Genomic DNA, 19,723 nt, shown 5'->3' with positions numbered 1-19,723 from the left:
GTTTGCTTTTTTTTTAAATTCTAAATGCGGAAATTTACATAATAAATTGAGAAAATTCTGTTCGTGTAAAAACTCATTCAGTACGATGGATCAAAATTCTATTCCTTCGGAATTTCTCGTGATAGGACAGAAAATTGTTTTTAAAAAATGAAAAAAGAAACTGACAAAAACCTCATCCACATACTTAAATCTTTTACAAAATTGAAAAATTTGCTCAAGAAATTCAATCTAAAAAATTTCAAGAAAAAACAAGCATATTGACGGTGCATTTAGAAATTGAGAAAGTGATTTAAAGATTGCAATTTTTTTCATATCACTTTTTTGTCCAAATTCGATAACGAATCTGAGATTAAAACACACTCAAATATGATCAACAGTTTAATTGAGAACTCGCATAAGATTTTCAGATTTTTTTTTCTAATGATGCCAAATGCATTGCATAACTTTTTACGATTGAAAAAAATCTAAACAGAAGGATATTTTTTACTACTTTGGATTATCCGAACTAATCACGATTTTATTAAGTATTTATTTCAAACTCTCACATCGTCGATTAGATATAAACGATTTTTTTTTATCATAAAATTGCCATCTTGTGGAAAAGATTGAGAACTCGAATTCGTGATCAACAACCTCGAAATAGTTGTAAATGGTCCTTGGACGAGATTTTACACCATGATTTCATTTTTTAACGAGAGAGCACACGAATTGGCATTTGCAAATCAATTTCACGAAAGTGAAAGAACAGCTGATACGATTTAAAATGGAAACCAAAGAGGTAATTTCATATTTTATTCGTTATTTCGCCAATTTTAGATGAACTTTTTATTTTTGTGAGGAGAATTCTCAACATCTCAACCAATCACTCTAGGTAATCTCAGCTGAATTCATCGTAACAATTTCTTACCAACGGATCCAGTTGGAAGATCATGGGCAGATGCATCATACGTATCATCCCATCCATTTACATCAGTTGTAAGTTCAAAGTTAAGGGCTTCTTTCTGAAGAAGGCCCTGCAATTTTACCGCTCTAACGGATTTTTTTCATTTTTACCGCCTGTCAAACACTTTACAAAGTTCTACAACTAAGGCCACAGGGACAAAAAGAATTATTCACACATTCGATAAAAGAAAAAACAAAACGTCCAAGAATTAAAATAACTCGAAAGGTAAAGCTAAAATGTCCAGACTCTCTGCCAAAGAAAAACACGAAGAAAACTTTGTTTCAAGGTGTAGGAGTAGTAAGCGAAAGAGAAAACATTTCCACAAAGATGATAAAAAACAAAGATAGTTAGTCGTTTATACGAGTAAAAAACAAAATTAAGCCAACTCTCGATACTTTTTTCTTTTCTTCGAATAAAAATAAACTCCTTTCCCCATTCTCTCAAGTCTCAGTCGATAAATATTTTTAATACTTATTTCATCTTCAACCCTTTTCCCGTTCCTGATGTGATTTGCAAAACGAGCTTCTTTCATCGATCCGCATCATACTATCATCCTTGGAAACCACACAGCACAATGGTGTATTCCGACACAAAACCCTATTGAAATTCATCGTTTCCTTCCTACCCCTCAGCGCCTCTTTGCGCATTTACTCACCAAAAAATATACGTCGGTTCATTAAAACGAAACCAAATACCACTATCGTGTCGTGTACAACTTACCTTTGAAAATTTCCGACATAAAATTCATAAATCGGAAGCTTGAACACGGGGCTGTTATCGTTCTCGTCGAGCACATCGATGTAAACTTTGGCGCTAACTTTATCGATACCTTTGGCGTCGGTAACTTGAATATGTAAAATGTACTGGTTTCTTTCTTCGCGATCTAGCGATTTTTTGGCTAAAATTTTAAAATAATTCACGTACGATCCGTTCTGATTGATTTCCGTTTTGACGTGTTTCATTACAAAGCTTTCGTCTTCGTTGCCTTCGATGATTCGATGTTTCAGCATAGGAAAGGTGTCAGGATTGGCGTGTAGTCCTTCTCCTATGACGTATATGCTGGGCAAATCGCTGACCCTGGTGAAAGGAGGCTGATTTTCTAAAATTTTACCACCTTCGTAGGTCGGCTGACTAAACCTCAGCATTTTGGAGCGATTTAGCACGTGCAGCTTTAGTATATGCGTTATATTGCCATTGGGTATCTCTTCGATCACGATTAGTTTTATTTGTTTATTCACTAATGGGTTGAGTTTGGCCACCGTCATAACTTGGCCATTATTTAGCACCGAAAAATACGACGAATAGTCGTTTTTTAATAACCTATATACATTATAATGTTGCGGATTTTGCTCTTGAAATTGTTGAATGATGTATCCTGGATGCACGTCATGAGGTACGATACCAATATGACGGTTATCGCTGTACTCTTTATAACGGCTGCAGAAATTCGCCCGTATTAACGTCACCAGTGTCACGCCAAACAGCCATATCGCCGTTTGTCGCCTCATTTTAATTATTCACTAATTTATCTCTTCTGTTTCTGCGCGACAAACGACGAGTCGTCGCCTTAATTAAAACTATTGTGTGTTTGTGTATAGTGGAAGACTTGGGAGTGCAAACCGTCCGACGACCTGTGAACAAAAAAACAAATAAATTCGGATATTAATAATAATGTCTGAGTTCATTTTTCATTTTTTTTTCTTTCTGTTTTAAATTTTTAAATCGCGATTTAACATTATACATTATACAAATAACGATATTTGGATCTCGATTAAACGTTTATTGATGTCAACTTGGGAAACGAACTGCCGGATTCTTTGAAAAGCAATTCTTTCACCAATAAACGGTTAAAGAATGATAAAATTGCTGGTTTCACAGACAATACGAGTAAGGAACTTCTCACGAGATTATTCGTATTTTACAGTAATAAAGTTTTAATAATTCATCCAGAAACTGCAACAAATGTAGTTTTTCTCGCGGTAAAATCAACACGAAGACAATAAAAATGAACTTCGCATACAAAATTACGATGATAATGAAAAACTGAACTGAAGATAAAGTTTTCTTATGAATGAAATTGCAACACAATTGAATGATAAGTAGGTATCAACTTAAATTTTCGAATGATTCACCGCATATGAGTAAGATTAATTTGGTCGTTTTTTACAAAGATATTCTTTCCGAAGATGAAGAAATTTCTTTTTGATACTCATTTCTCAACTAGGTATATTTTATCTGGGTTTCAAAAATCAGCTCTCAAATTTTCAAGTTCAGTTTCTTAATTGAATTCGAAATACGAAAAAAATTTCAAAAGCCACTTTGCCACGAATAATTTGCTTTCAGTTTTTCAATGCCCTTAGCTAATCTCTTCGGTAAAAAAATATCACAACATTAGGTTTTTTTCGAAAAATTGAGATAAATTCTAATCAAAATTTCATAAAATTTTGAATTATTAATAAAATGAAGTTTCCTGTTTTTTAGTCAACTTTTCCCCTTTTTATCGCAGTATTTGAATAATTGATCGTTTGAATTATGTACTTTGAGGAGTTGAAGATTTCAATCAGGTATTTCAAACAATACAGTCGAGCAAAAATTATTGTGAAGTACATAATTTGTTTCAGGAAAGTGAGGTGAACATTTAAGATTTTTCAGTCAGTACTACCGCCTCCCAAAATCAGAACCTCGCAACAGCGTTCATTTCATCCAATAAGTCTACACATTTTTGCTCAATTTTCCCCTTCACCTCCTTCATCAGGTCATGTTTTATAGTTTATAGGTTTACTGCATACATTTTCAGAAACCTCTCAACTTGACTCCTCTCACCCAAAAAAATCAAAGAGGTCAAATTTATTACAGAACGACGATAGTGTTGCTAATTCATGAAAAATTACCAGCCTTTTTTCAAAAATATTTTGCATCTTCGAAATTTTCCACCTTTCTTGAACTAGAATCAATATTTAGATCTTTGTTTAAAAATTGAAATTCATGCAAATGCACAAAGATACTCGTACCAAATTTCACAATTCTCTCTCAGTCTCCTTTCAACATCATTTTTATATTTCTTCTACTAAACTACATTTTCAATTTCTTCATTTTCAACAATCCAATTAATTCGTAGTTAGCCCGCTTTTCAACAAATTTTTAGACAGAATTTTACCTTAAAAAAAGACGCAGTTTTCATAAAACGCGAACAAAAAATAGGTACAAACAGCTTCTGGTTAAAAGCAACAAAAAAAAAGGCACCTCGTTTCGAAGCTCGGTAATAATTAAAAACACATCGATAACGTTTTCGAGATTAATCTTTCAAAAAAAAGGAAAGAACAGGGAAAAAACGACACAATATTGTTCTTCGATGAAAACTTTCCTCTTAAGCTCGCCCCATCTGATTCTTCTAATTTAAGAAAATATCTCTTTAATGGCAACATTTACCGGAAGCTCTAGCCAACGTAATATTCTCGCAGAAAACTTTCAATATCTGCAAAACAACGACGAAGGCGAACGCAGCAACGTCGACGTGAAAAAAATTCTAATGCATAAAAAAATCGATTTTTTAATGCTTTCAAAAAAAAACCACTCCGCTTAATAATTCATCCCTTCGGCCATAGTCAATTTTCTTCGCTGTTTTGCTTTTTACGTTCACGTTAATTGAAAACATAGCTCGATATAGGGTTTTTTTTTCGTCGATCAATGTAACACGCCAGAAACAATCACAATACCAACAACCAACAACCATAGAAACAAAAAGCGAAAATTATCTAACGCGTTGTTTTTGCCCTCTTGTTTCATTACCTACCTTACAAAAACAAGGCATTCTACGTAGGTGCCCACATATGTAAACGTATTTGGTTACGATGCAGCGTATCATTCCGGGTAACGAGAAATAAATTTATTGAAACTCGCACGCACAATGTAATCTCAGATGTTTTACTTTACACATACACGATAGAGCTCTATTTCAGACGCATTTTTTTCCCGTATTAATTTACATGATGCCACTATACCTTACCTATATCGCATCCTCCTCACACGTCCCGCTCTCTTCTCACCTTTCACGCAACCGTTAACTTTCACGGATCGTCGGTATGTATAATAAATCGTCTCGAAATCAAAAAAAAAAAAAAAAAAAGGTATCTATTCATAGAAGGTACACGCGGTTATATACCTCTATGAATTGTTACATACCCATACAAATATCACAGATAACAAATACTCGTAGTACACTAGCTTAGGTGCAACCCTATAGAAAATTCGGTCTCATTTTAAGTAGCCAATTTGGAGTCGAAAAATACTAGAAAAAGGTCGAAGAGATTATTTCACCGTGTGTTCGCCGATAAGCGTTATTTCGCAATTTTCTTCAAATATCACTTTTAATATGATCTATTCGTCCGTATTATTTCTTCTTTTTTTTTTAACATTTTGGCATTTTAAGAGCTTCATTTATCATCGACCCAAATGTCGTAATGTTCGTGTACGAGTTATGGGATTCTTCTTTTTTCTCTTGTTTTATCAATCGTGAACCAATTTTTTTTGGGGGGGATTGAACGTTTCTGTAGGAATAATATCACCGATCATGCGAAAAATTTCACGTTTCAAAGCTTTCCACTTTTTAAGCATAAATGAGAATATTACAACGTGGATTCCTTCTATCGTATTTCATGCGTTGGATTGCATTTTTGATCAAAAATTCATCGACAATAAATATTTTATTGTCGATTTAGTTCGAATGAAAAAGAGACCTATACTGAGCTAAAAATTCTTGATAGATAGAATATATTTTATAAAATGTAATAAACTTCAATGAAAATTCGAAAAATTGACAAATTATCACGGAAAATATAAATCCCCCAAAAAATTCTCTGAAAAAGAATTGTACACCCCGCCCTTATCAAGAGAAAGAATGTAAATATTTTAGTAATAAAATGTTGTGATATAATTTTGAAAACCGCCCCCTAAAGTTCAACCAAATTTTTAAGGCTTTTCCTCCGAAGTCAAAATTATAAGTTAATTCTGAAACACCTTCTTTTTAACATAATTTTTGATCAAAATAAGCTTTCAATTATCAATACAAAACTATTAAGTATGTATAGGTTCAACAACAAACATTTCTAAAAAAAAAAAAAAAAAAAAAAAAAAAATAGGACAGATACTTACAGAGTTTGAAGGAGCTTGTTAATCTAATCTGAACGTTGAACTGTGTCTACCCCAATTTTTTTAGAAATTTTTTTGTTGTTGAACCCACACACTTAATAATTTTGTACTTATAATTGGTCTAAAAAAAATTTGGGCGGACACAGAGTTCGAAGAAGCTGGTTAATCTAATCTGAACGTTGAACTGGGTCCGCCTAAATTTTTTTTAGACCAATTATAAGTACAAAATTATTAAGTGTGTGGGTTCAACAACAAAAAAATTTCTAAAAAAATTGGGGTAGACACAGTTCAACGTTCAGATTAGATTAACAAGCTCCTTCAAACTCTGTAAGTATCTGTCCTATTTTTTTTTTTTTTTTTTTTTTTTTTTTAGAAATGTTTGTTGTTGAACCTATACATACTTAATAGTTTTGTATTGATAATTGAAAGCTTATTTTGATCAAAAATTATGTTAAAAAGAAGGTGTTTCAGAATTAACTTATAATTTTGACTTCGGAGGAAAAGCCTTAAAAATTTGGTTGAACTTTAGGGGGCGGTTTTCAAAATTATATCACAACATTTTATTACTAAAATATTTACATTCTTTCTCTTGATAAGGGCGGGGTGTACAATTCTTTTTCAGAGAATTTTTTGGGGGATATCAGTTGTTTTTCTTACGTAGTGTGTACAATTTTTTTTTTTCAACTTTTAAAAAGTTTGACAGAATTTTGGCAATTTATGATCTTTTTTTGTTTTCAAAAGACAGACTAAGAGTTCAATATCTCAAAATATCAAGAAGTTGTCATTTTTTTCAAAATTTTGACATGTGAGGAGGTGGATAGCAGAACGCAATAACTCCATTTTTGGTTTTTTTGGGAAATTAGGAAAAATGGTCAGGAGGGGAAGGGTGGGGGGTCGAGTTTCAAAATTGGTGTCAAATGAAAGGGGAGGGTGCCATAAATAAAATTTCCACTCAATTTCAGAATTTTGGTCACCTGGGTAAGCACAGAGAGGATAAGAAAAATAAGTTATTGCGTTTTGAACGCAAATTTTTTTTTGGGTGTTTTTCTGCAAAAAAAACGTATTTTTTATTTGAAAAAATTGAAAAATTATAGAAAAAAACTTATGTTTAATCGAGAATTTTCAATAAAAAGCTGGAATGCGAAATTCAAACAATTCCTGTCTGTGATATAGCATTCAGAGAGTGGGAACGAAAGCACAATTTTTTTTAGTAACTCCTACCCAATGAGTTTCAGTATCTACCCGATGAAAAAAAACAGTGTTACCACATCTGCGCAACTGAAATGTATAAAAAGTAGTGGAGTTATTGCGTTTTGCAAACAAAATCTCATTTTTTCATGCATTTAGCTCTAAAATCAGACTTGTTTTCCTCGATTGCGCTATGATATTCAACTGATGGACAAAATCTGACACCGGGAATGGATTCCCCGTTGAATTTTACATAAGGATAGATATCTAACTCAATTTTCGTAATTTTGGAGTTATTGCGTTCTGCTATCCACCTCCTCATGTTAGAATAAATTAGTTACATTTTTTTCTTAAATCATAAGAATTGGACAAAATATTGGCAATAGGTATTGAAAAATTTCAAATTTCAAATTCATTAAATTTTAAAATGCAAACTTCAGAATGAAAAATTGTTGCTTAAAAAAAAATCATCCAATTTTTAACGCTCAGATAGGTACTGAAACTTGAAACTCTTTCAACATTTCAACAAATGCAGCTAGTTGGATAGCCAAAATTGATCCTGCAAACTAATTTGAGCACGCTATTAAGTCGACTGCTGGTGGATTTCAAGCCGTTTTGGAGCCTCCAGCGACTTTTTGAAAATTACTGGAGCCATCCACACATTTTCAATGCTCGAAATTTTCATAAAATTTTATCAATTAGAGTAGGAAATTGGAAATTCAGGCTCCACTCCTACTTCAACACGACATTAAGTTGACTGTTAGCGGGTTCAAGTTATTTTGAAGCCTCCAGGGACTTTTTGAAACATGAAATTGCAGCAGAATTCCACCTTTCTCACTCCATTTAATAAAATGTTATAAAAATGTATGTTTCAAAAGTCTCCTGGAGACTCCAGGAATTTTCAAAAAGTCGCTAGAGGCTCCAAAATGACTTGAATCCACCTGAAGTCGACTTGATAGCGTGTTGAAATTGGGGTGCAGATTTAATTTTGACTTTCCAACTCCACTTGATGAAATTTGGAGGGAATTTCAAGTTTCAAAAATCTGCTGGAGGCTTCAGTAATTTTCAAAAAGTCGCTGGAAGCTCCAAAACGAATTGAAATCCAATTGTAGTCAACTTCTTAGGGTATTTACTCGTAAATTGGGTTGCAGAATAAATTTCGACTTCCAGCTGCATTTTCAAGTTTCAAAAATATGTTGGAAGCTCCAAGAATTTTCAAAAAGTCGCTGGATATTATTACTCAAGTAATTTTGCAGGAAATTAGGTACCTAATTGTAAATTTGTAATTAATAAAATCATGAAAGAATAAATTAGATTTTTTTGTAGGTCAACTTTGAATTAAGATTAGGTACGCAAAATTTTGAGTAAGCAAATAGGTATTTTAATGAACCCAAAATGTTCAGTTTTATCTGTTGTTTTATCTCCTTTCGAATTATTTTGTTCCCGAAAGCACTGCCGCTAGCATTTATTGTTCAAAACTTATTGAAACCCAAAGTTGTGAGAAAGTGTCACGTGCGGTAAAAATTCAACATCAAACTAAAATTGCACAAAATTTTCAGTGAACGCACAGAATGAGTACTAAAACCAAAATGTTCAAAAATCAGAATTGTATTTTCTTCAAAATGGTTTTTCACCCAACTCGCTGGTGTTTACCATTCAAATCATGGCTACTTTTCATAACTTTGAGTTTCAGTAACTTTTGAACAGTAAACACTATCGTTTTGGGTGAAAAACCATCTGAAAGAAGATGACATTTTGACCATTTTAATTCAATAAAATACCTACGCATTTATCCGCTGAAAATGTTGAGAAATTTAGTTCAAAGTTGAATTTTTACCCAGCTCAACAATTTTTTTACAACTTTGAGCTTTAAGTTCTGAACAAAAACTCTGGTTCTTGAAAAAAATATTTTGAAAGAGGATGAAATTTTGAACATTTTGGTTTATAAAAACTACTTACATAATATGTTTGCTCAAAATTTTGCATAATTTCAATAAAGTTGACATATCAAAAAAATCTGTCCATTAAAAGAATGTAAAAAATCAAATAACTGTACCCATCAAAACAAAATTTCATCCTCTTCAATTTACATATGTCCAGGCAAAAATTTTCCCAAAGAAAACGTATTTATCTTATAATAACAGCAGGCAAAAGTATGCAATCGTGTATTTGACCAAAATGTGAACTCGTGTATTAAAAAAAGTACTCGAAAAAAAAGTAGCTTTGAAAAAAAAAATAAAAAATTTAGTTGGACGGGCGGGATTCGATCCATAGACCTCTGGCATGGCGATCCGAAGCATAACACACGTAGCCGCGCGGCTACGTTGGAAACCAGCCATTTTAACGCATTACTGCTGCACAGGACAGTAAAACGCGCATGGGAATATGCATGCTTTCGAATTTAACGGTTCTTTCTTTTTGTACAAATTTAGTCAAAGCTACAGAACTTAATCGGAAACCAAATGAGTTGAAATTTTAAATATACATTGTTTAAACATGAGAATAGTCGCTTTTACTAATTCGAAAGTTCAACTCGTTGCCATTATTTCACATTTGATATTTGAAAAGTGTTGAAATTGATAAAACAGCAAAATTTTCGAAAGCTCTACAACCCTCAAAAATCATCCGATTAAATTGAAATTTTCACAACTTATGTATTTCGACCCATAGATTCCGTTTTTGATATCAGTTTTAATTTTTTCAAAATTTTGGGGCCCCAAATGGGGGGGTGAAGGGTCAAATTTCGAAATTTTCAAAATTTGATTCCAAAAGGTCAGAGCATTCAACGAGTAGAACTCAATTCCAAAATTTCATCAAAATTGGTTCAGCCGTTTTTTCAGTAGCCCTCTTGACCATTAAGAAGAATTTTACAAAAATTACAAAAAGCTGCTAAACTCTAAGTCCGCGAATTTTCGTCGTAGAAACTTCGCTATGGTCTCAAAAGAAAGCGCTTGAAAAATTAGAAAGAATGGTACTTTCAATTTTTCAATTTGACAAACGCTTTCTCAGTAAAATGAGTTGGCGGCACACACCACAACAAAGACGAGTTCCTTTCAGAATATCAGTGTCAGCTCCTTCCGTTTTTTTTCGTTGTTTTCTTCCGTTCGTTTTCGTTTATAATCGTCGTTTTCGTTTTATTTTTTTTGGGGGGGGGCGGGGTGGGGTCACGAGCGTGACCCTGGACAAGGAACAAACACTGATTTAAACTCAGAAAATTTTCTTATGTAGGGAAAAGCCGTAAAAAAAACTAAGAATAGAAAAATGCGGATGACATTCTCTTTTATTCGAGCTTCCAAAGTTCGATATTCATCTATTTTTTGTGAAAATAAACAATTGGAGAGGAAATTGAGAGGTTTTCAAAATCAGCGACGTCGAATTAGTATGGGATCGTAATGTCACATCACATGGAGGTGCAAGGGGAGGGGGACGCTGATGAGTCGTGCTCGAAAAATTAAACTCATCATCGCTTATCAGTATACCTACGTTCAAAAACCCAACGAATGACGCATCACACGACTTTTTTGATTTTTTTGTATTTTGATGAGTATCTTCAAAGGCAATGCTGGGGTTGAGGTGGGGGGGGGCGGTTAGGAGACGTCGCATTGAAATAATATGCTCAGATTCGAACTCAGCACCTTTAAATCAATAACAATCGATATGCCACTCTACAATGGATTTTTTCAAAAAAATGGCAATCAAAAGGGGGGGTGAAGCATTTTTAGAACCCAGGAACATTAAGATTTCATTTTAAAAATTAGTTCTTCGAAAAGCACTCAGTGATATTTTTCAGCACTTTCAAATAAGTATCAGGTTTCAATTTTAGTACGTATGCATCATATTTTGAGCTTTCACCGTGATAATTCAATTTTGAACTTTCGAATTTTGATTACTAATTTTGAATCTTCTCTTTATCCTTTTTAAACATTCGCAAACAGATTTGGTCTAAGTTCAACAAGTCTTGAGATATGAGCCTGTTTCCTAAGTAAGTACGTACATAATAGCACGTGAAAATTATCAGTAACCCCCTCCCCCCCATCATTGATAAAAATGATAATAGTGATGATTATTTTACAAGATCATTAAAAGGAACTCGTAAAAAATGAGCACGGTTGAAGGAATCAACTTCATTCATGGTTCGAGTTGATTTGGAATAAATTTCAAACGCGAATTTACGGCAAACTGGTTATGCAATTTAATTAACAGCAGTTCTGCAAAAAATCGTAAATGCGTAAAAATTACGATTCCGCCCATTCTCCACTTGAAAGAATAAGGCGTAAATGATGGTAATTTTACTAGACCATCGAACAGAATTCACAAAAAAATTATGAGCGAAATCAAAGGATCCAACTTCATTTATCGAAGGTCGAGTTGATGTCGAATTAAAGCCAACAAAATTTATGTAAAAATTTTGTTATGGGTATTTCATTTTGAAAATTTTCGTTTCAGAATTTGAGGTAGGTATAGAAAAAATTAAACCATTAAAAAATTTTAATTTTCGAAAATTAAACAAAATTTATTCACTTTAGAATTGAAAAAAAGGATCATTTTTGATAAATTCGGCAAGTTGAAAATAACCAAATTTTAACCTTTTACGTCAATTTTACATTTTTTTTTTGAGGAGAATAGGGCCAACATTGAATTTTTCAAAATTCGCCAAAAATTTAAAAATGAATTTCAGCATCTGAAATTTTTACCGTTTAATGTTTTGGGGTCCTCTATCGATTATCCTTTGTTCAATTCAAAATAGAATAATTCGCCTTTGAGCTTCCTTAGAACATTTCAAGTCTTTCACTCAACAATGACATTTTATTCAATTTTACAGAATTTCGAATCGATTGATGAAATCTTATGGGTTTAAATTTCTTAGTACATCATCATCAGATTTCGAAATACTCCAGACTTTTAGGTTTTTGTTTTTCATTTCTTTCAAACGAGACAATTTCGGGGACAACTTTTACGAAAAAAGAATAATTTTTCGCGATAAACTGTATTTTTTATATAACCGCATCCTCGGGCCATTTAGAGTTAACGAAATCGGCAATCGGCGAATCGAATAAAACCCATCTATTCGATTCGTTTGAAAAACTTGTTTAAATATTGATAGAAAGAGCGAAAGAGAGCGCCGATTCGATGAAAAGAGGAAAAATAAAGAAAACTCGACTCGTGTAAAGAAGGTAAAATTTTTCATTTGTGTATACAAAAGTACGTACAAGCCCATGCGCGCGATTGCTATAGGCTTGGCATAAAATTCGAGCTAATCTTATTCGCGTGTATAGTATACGTACGAATAAAATAAACTCTCGAGTTGATTCTTTTTAATTAATCTACACCTACGTGTTTATCTTTGTGCGTAAGAATGAAAAACTCGAATAAACGAGCTTACAATAGAATTGACTCGCAGACAAGCAGCGAATTAAGCCGAGATTTAATTCAATACGCTCGTTTTAACGTTTTACACGAATAATCAAGTATAAAATCGCGCGAATCGAGGCACCGTGTTAAAATTTAAATTTCATATTTTCCTTCACCTTTCTCCCAGGTAAACATAGAGCAGGTTATCAACTACCTACCTACCTGCCTATACATCTGCGATATGAAAATTCGAGCGTAAAGTTCAAACCACGAGTAAATTTTTCCCAGCTTATACTTCATTAGAGGTTCGTATTTACTCTTTTTTTTTCTCGCTCGAGGTAAGCATTTTATTAAGAGTATAAAAATTTCTCAATGTAAACAAACGCCAACAAAAAAGCACAGCTCGTTCGGTAAAAATAGCTTATTTTCCACAAGAAAAGAAAAAAACCACACGAGCACATACCGCACACAAGCGATACATAATAACGCGACGAATCCCTTTCTTTGTACATTTTTGAACGAACGAGCGGCGAGAAACAAGCCAATATGGACCTTTTTTTTTTTGGCAAAACGCAAAACGCCACCCGGCCAAATGCCACACAATAACCCTATCAAATGGTCGTAAAAAGAAAGTCTAAAATAAATACCTCCTATAAAAATACCTTTTTAATATAAAATTTAGTGAGAAAATAAACGATAAACGTTCTAGAATATGACTTCCTCAATAGTATACCGCCGCATGCAGACTCCTCGTTGTACTCGTAGATTATCTGTAGACGAATACGAGAATACGAGCAGCGATTTTTGCGAGGGTGGCATACGTTCGGAGCTACCCTCAGCCAGATGTCGAATCGAATGGGTACTCAGTGTCGCTGTACGATATCCTAAACAGGGGTATGAAAATCACATTTACCACACTATGATGACTCATATATGTGTACAGCGACACGCATTCGGACGAAAGTTTAAAGTGTATTGAAAAAAATCACCCCTTAACGTTTTTCCAATCTCTCGTTAGTCAATTCAATGTACGTACAGGGATAGAGGACAGGTTCGGTACACGGTTCGATTCGATTTATCGGCACAGTGCTCATCATCGCCGCTGTCGCTTGTTGACAGATACACCCAACACTTGTACGATAGGTTTTCTGGCAGAATTTCAAACCGCTCAACAACCAAATTTACTACCTGACGAGCGATACAGTTGAAGAAGATTTGTCTGCGGCAAATGAGCGAACTGCCTGGGCTTCGGATTAACGAATATTCTCTCGTACACGCTACACAATTCCATATATCTTTCGTCGATTTAATGAACGCGGTGAATTTTTCATAATTCGATTAGTGGCAGCCCAGGTTGTGCCGCGTTAATAAACCCGTAACAAACCTCGCGAGAATAAATTTACATAATTTTAGACTGAGATTCTCCGTTTCTCTCGATATCTGCGTACATATTCTCCAAGATTCGTGCTGAAGATGACGAATATTTTATCATAAATGCGTACACACAACACAAATATGGGTAATAATCTGCGGTCAATTTTTTTCATCGATGTAGACACGAGGACACGAGTATATTGGGTAGAATAACATCAACCGTAAGGTCGATTTCAAATGCGTTGTAGATGCGTACGATATAGAAATTCATAAATTGGACCCACGGGAAGTCGATTGATCAACATCAAACATGATTTCGAAGCAGTTCAAAACAGCGCAGAAATTGTTAAAATATCAATAATAGTTAAGTACATAAATATTAATTTCAATTTTAAATATCACCAACATTTTAAAAAATGCATTAAAACTTGTAAAAGTGAAAAGATATGCCAATAAAATAAAAAATTGATGAATATTCAGAAAGATCAGCAATTTTTTAAATAACACACACTTGGATAAAATACCAACAAAATCACTATTGAAACTGATTGCTTAATAAAACGCATTAAAAATCTTTAAAAGCACTCTAAAACTGTTTCAGATTCCTAAAAAAAAATGGTAAAAATTACGCAAAACTTGAAAAACAATGGTTCAAATTTTTTTGAAATAATACAAAAGTGAACAAAAATACAGGAAAAATCAGTAAAAACATTATTAAAGTTGATCTAAATGAGTTCAAAAACCTTTCAAATTGTTCCAAAAAATGTTTCAAATAAACGAAAAATTGTAAAAATGATGCCAAAATTATTTTAAAAATTAGAAAAAAGTTCGGAAACATTTTTTTAAAAAACAGAAAAGTTGATAAAATAAAAAATTGGGTACAAAGATTACTTTAAATCAGGGTGTCTAACAAAATGTAAATCTGAAAACTAAAAAGAAGAACCTTGGAAGGACCTTTTAGGACATTTTCAAAATTGAAAATGTACTGACCTCCCCCCAATTCACTTCCACAAAATTGCCCAAAAAAAGGTTCAGAAATAATTAGCAGCAGCAGATAAAAATGCCGATGACACGTTATTTTTTTTAGCATACTCTAGAATGGAGCACCCAATACTAATCTAATTCCCCGTAATCAAGGACGAAACTAAACATTCTCTTCGTGGGGGAGAATGGAGTCAACTAAAAATTTGCCGACTGATATGACAAAAAAAATACCAATTTTGCCGAATAAAAAGGTGAGTTTTTCGATTTGAAATAATAGATGAAAAGACAGTTTTGCCAAATGATATAATATGAAAGGTATTCGGTTATATTTATGACTTATAAAAAATTTTCATCATCATTTTTCAATTTTTTGAAGCCTTAAACATGGAATTTATAATTTTGTAAAAATAAACAAAACAACAATAAAAAACAACTTAGCCCGAGCGTAGCAAGGGAAAAAGCTCTTGAAAATTCATATTTTCATAAATAAAAGAACAATGTTTCGTTATGGGAGAAGGTTGATTTCTTTGGATTAAAAATTTCAAAATTTGAATGATTTTTTTTTAGAAATTTCAGTTTTGAAGAAGAAAAGCAAAAAAGCCCGAACGATGTGAGGCCAAAAGCTCTCAAAATTTCGTGTTTCGAGAAGTAAAAAATATTTGTTCATTATTTTCTTACATGAAGTCAATTTTTTAATTACATTCGACATTTTTAAAAGTTATAGGTAGTAGGTCCACTGATTAAAATGGTGTCTGTCACTACCACTGGTTTTTACATGGGTTCGAACACACACCCACTGATTTGAATGGTTTCTGTCTGTACCACTGGTTTTTACTTGGGGTTGAAGACAACCACTGATTTGAATGGTGTCTGTCACAAACGCTTCTTTTAAACAGTGTCTGTCACAAACACTGGCTTTTTAACAGTGTCTGTCAGAAACACTGCTTTAAAACAGTGTCTATCGCAAACACTGATTTTAAACAATGTCTGTTACAAACACTGGTTTTAATGAGTGTCTGTCACAAACACTGGTTTCAAACAGTGTCTATCACCAACACTGGTTTTAAACAGTGTCTGTCACAAACACTGGTTTTAAACAGTGTCTGTCACAAACACTGGTTTTAAACAGTGTCTGTCACAAACACTGGTTTTAAACAGTGTCTGTCACAAACACTGGTTTCAAACAGTGTCTGTCACCAACACTGCTTTAAAACAGTGTCTGTCACAAACACTGGTTTTAAACAGTGTCAGTCACAAACACTGGATTAAACAGTGTCTGTCACAAACACTGGTTTTAAGCAGTGTCTGTCACAAACACTGGTTTTATACAAGTCTGTCACAAGCACTGGTTTTATTCAGGGTCTGGAACAGATACCTACTTTCCAGGTGCAGAAATTCGTAAATACATGAGGGCAAAAAATATCAAAAATGTGCTATTCAATTTTTATAAAAGTCGGCAAATAAGGTTCTTTATTAAGACTAAAAGGTTTTAATTTACTTTTAATTTATTGCTATTATATTTAATTATTTTGACGTTAAAAAAAAAATTTCGAAAAATCACGTTTTCATTTTTGCTCAGAATTATATGAAAATTCGGGCATAAAGAAGGACTTTTTCCTGAGTTTTTTGAAAAAAAGGACCCATATAGGCAAAAAGGCAAACTTTTCCTAACTTTCTGAATCGGAAGGACTGTCAAGACACTCTGTAAATGCATTTAAAAATTTAAAATTACTTTAAAACATGTTTCAAATTGTTAAAACGAATTAAAAAATAATCCACGCGCAAAATAATTCCACCTATTCTTCAATTCAAATCACGCGGATTAATACTCTTCCATCAAAATAACAACACTAACGATTGAGCATCGCCGCATTTAATTGAATAAAAACACCTCCGTACCAGTTTCATCACCGCAACAACACCCAATATACCGGTATAACACTTCCGAAAAACTCGCATTAAGTAACATTTTCCAATATTGTAGATACGCGCATCTGAGGCCGTAACGAATTCCCACCGTATAGCGGTGTCCATTCCATATCTCGACCATTGAATCTGGCAAACGTCTTAATTTCTATCGAAATTCCCACGTGTCTCGAAGGCTTGACACAGCAGCAAGAGAGGAGAAGAGAGATTGAAAACGATAAATCATAATTTGGGAATTAATCGAGGCCATTTAATTTCATAGATGATTACATGGAATAGTGCGAGTTGCGCACCTCTGCCTCTTTAACAAACGGCGTAGGTATAGGTAAGCCTCTCAAATGAGTACGAGTACATTGAGTACACGTCCAAACACAGTGTGTTGCATGTTACAGGTTTTCCTCATCGATACAATCAAGCAACGTGATGATTGAGTGGAACACGTTAGGAAAAACGCATCGCAATTACTCTTATATGCACTTCGATGCTGTCGTTTTGAATATTCGCGCAAACCAACGACAATGGTTCGCTATTGCCTTCGTACTATTACCAACACTCGACACGACACTTCATCGTTCCTACTCCGTGACGAAGTACTTTTTGAAAACAGAGAAAAAAAACACAAAACAACAAACGAGCACCGCAGACTATGCATATAATTTTCAAGAACTCGACTTCTTCAAAGCAACTTAGTAGGGCGTCTAGACCACGACAATGAAAACAACCACGTCTTGCTCGTTCTTTCTCTCTCTTCTCTAATGAATTAACTCTTCAACTATACGTAGTAGGTAGGTATATGTAGCTCGAAAGTAAAAAATACTACGTTAACCACGACAACGACATACCGGCACCTACACGTACGCACGTATTTCAAATGAGCCGGTGTACTCGTCCGAGGGGCAATTGTACGAATATGTTTCAGAAATGAAAAATAAATGCATCGAGAATGCTTTCAAACGATAGTTACAATTACATATATGAATTCTACAGGCGTGTTAAGATGAAATATTCAGAGAGTATTGCTTGGTTTTCCGTTTGATTTTTGGCAGAAAACACCACCCAAAAATATGAGCAGGACATTCTAATGGCTCCTAAAAGAAGAACGATTTTCGAAGATTGTCAGGCAGAGCTTTCACGACTCAAAACTACAATCAGTGGAATCTAAAGGACTTGCCAATAAATTTCACGTTAAACAATTCCAGTGAAACATTCGTTACAAGATGAACAGCAGCAGGATTTCTGGTATGAACGTATATTTTCCATCTCCCTCGAGTAATTCGTTAAAAACAATCACCAAACGCACATCTGGAGCGTCCGTCAATGCTTTAGTATTTCTAATATTAACATCCTGGATCTGTTTGTGAGGACGGTAGTGTAACACGAGGAGATTTTCAAGGTCGAATACAACGGTAGGGTAGATTTTTCCCTCCAAATTGTTTTATGATCCTGAATGGGTATCGTCAATTATGTTCACGTTTTGATGATTTGTAACGTCGACTTAACTTTTTTCAATCAAAATTGAAAATGCAAACGACAAGGTTTAAATTAGAATTTAACTCAACTCAAGATTAGCATTTTAAACCGCTATCAACCAAAATCTGTGATAAAAATTTGGGCTCAATTGAAACAAAAAAATGATTTAAGATTTTCAATGTTCAAGCACATCAAATATAGCGAAAATGCCAAGTTTTAAAAAATAAATATTGATGAGTTGAAAGTATAGTACAATCCTTCTTGCCAAATTTCAAAAAGCAAAATTTTCGACTTTTTTACGACTCTGACAGTTTTTTTTTTGAAAAATTTCTTCAGAATGAAATAAAGCCAACATCTACAAAGAGCCGAAGTAAGAAAACCGCTTGACTTTACTCCTGATTCGTAATGCAATGTGAGCTACTATTTTCATCGCAGAACAGCTCATAAAATTTCAAAGTTAAAATACAGGATTGTTTTCAAAATTTCTACAGAATCTAGATCCCATCCATTCTCTCAAAAAATATACTCAGCATACTACGGAACATTTTGCACATCACTTTTCCATGCTTCTTTCAACATTTGTGAGTGTTGTTCGGATTTTGACACACTTCCAGGAAGAACGACAATCTTCCTTGAAATGAAATTGGTTTATCAAACTGAACCTTCTTTACAACTTTTTGAGAACCAAATTAAATTTATTATATAAAATTTTCGACGGAAAAAAACTTTTTTCACTCCCAGCGGAAAATAGTTGGTTCTGATCAGATTCAGATATTTAATCATGAATGAATCCGATTCAACCAGGTCAGATCAAAATTTTGACCGGATTATTTCTGTTCAGACCTGATCAGATTCAATAGAAAAGACTTGATCTGATCAGTTTCAGACATTTTCTGGATCCAATTGGATCTGACGAGATCTAATCGGATCAGAGTTTTGATCGGATTAGATTTGTTCAAACCTGATCAGAACCATTCTCAAGGTTCTCTTGAACCACTCATTTCAGAAAAAAAGTTTCATCCCTTATTGTTGAGCTCGCAGTACTGAAAAGGATCCCTCAAAAAACGATGAAAAAAGCTTACATCTGGGGATTCCACTATCAGCCAAACTCTCCCGACTAGTACAACGAGCAGATTTCGATACTCGATACACCACAATACCCGGTATTTCCTTGCCGATAAAATGACCGGAAAGAAAATCCAGCTAATAACTACGTACTTATTACCAACTACCTACACGTATTATGCTTCTCAAATCGATACAAAACTACATAGGCCTACCAAAACACCGCACAATCATCTCTCTAGACACACACACACAACATAGAGTCATATAGCA

At 33.8% G+C, this 19,723-nt stretch overlaps 1 protein-coding gene across 5 annotated transcripts in view; it reads right to left on the bottom strand.

Annotated features, from left to right (window-relative positions):
• Positions 1-19,723, bottom strand: part of CadN (Cadherin-N) — a 108,598-nt gene that overhangs the window by 61,138 nt on the left and 27,737 nt on the right. For all 5 annotated transcript variants that reach the window (XM_065351753.1, XM_065351751.1, XM_065351754.1 and 2 more), the window contains exon 2: positions 1,664-2,574. In XM_065351753.1, the coding sequence (XP_065207825.1) occupies positions 1,664-2,451 (788 nt within the window). In that variant the 5' untranslated portion in view covers positions 2,452-2,574. The remainder of the gene's footprint in view (positions 1-1,663; positions 2,575-19,723) is intronic.

This window comes from Planococcus citri, chromosome 2, assembly GCF_950023065.1.
Source record: "Planococcus citri chromosome 2, ihPlaCitr1.1, whole genome shotgun sequence".
NCBI lineage: Eukaryota > Metazoa > Arthropoda > Insecta > Hemiptera > Pseudococcidae > Planococcus > Planococcus citri.
The sequence above is the reverse complement of the archived record's forward strand: the minus strand, read 5'-3'. Positions and strand labels throughout refer to the sequence as shown.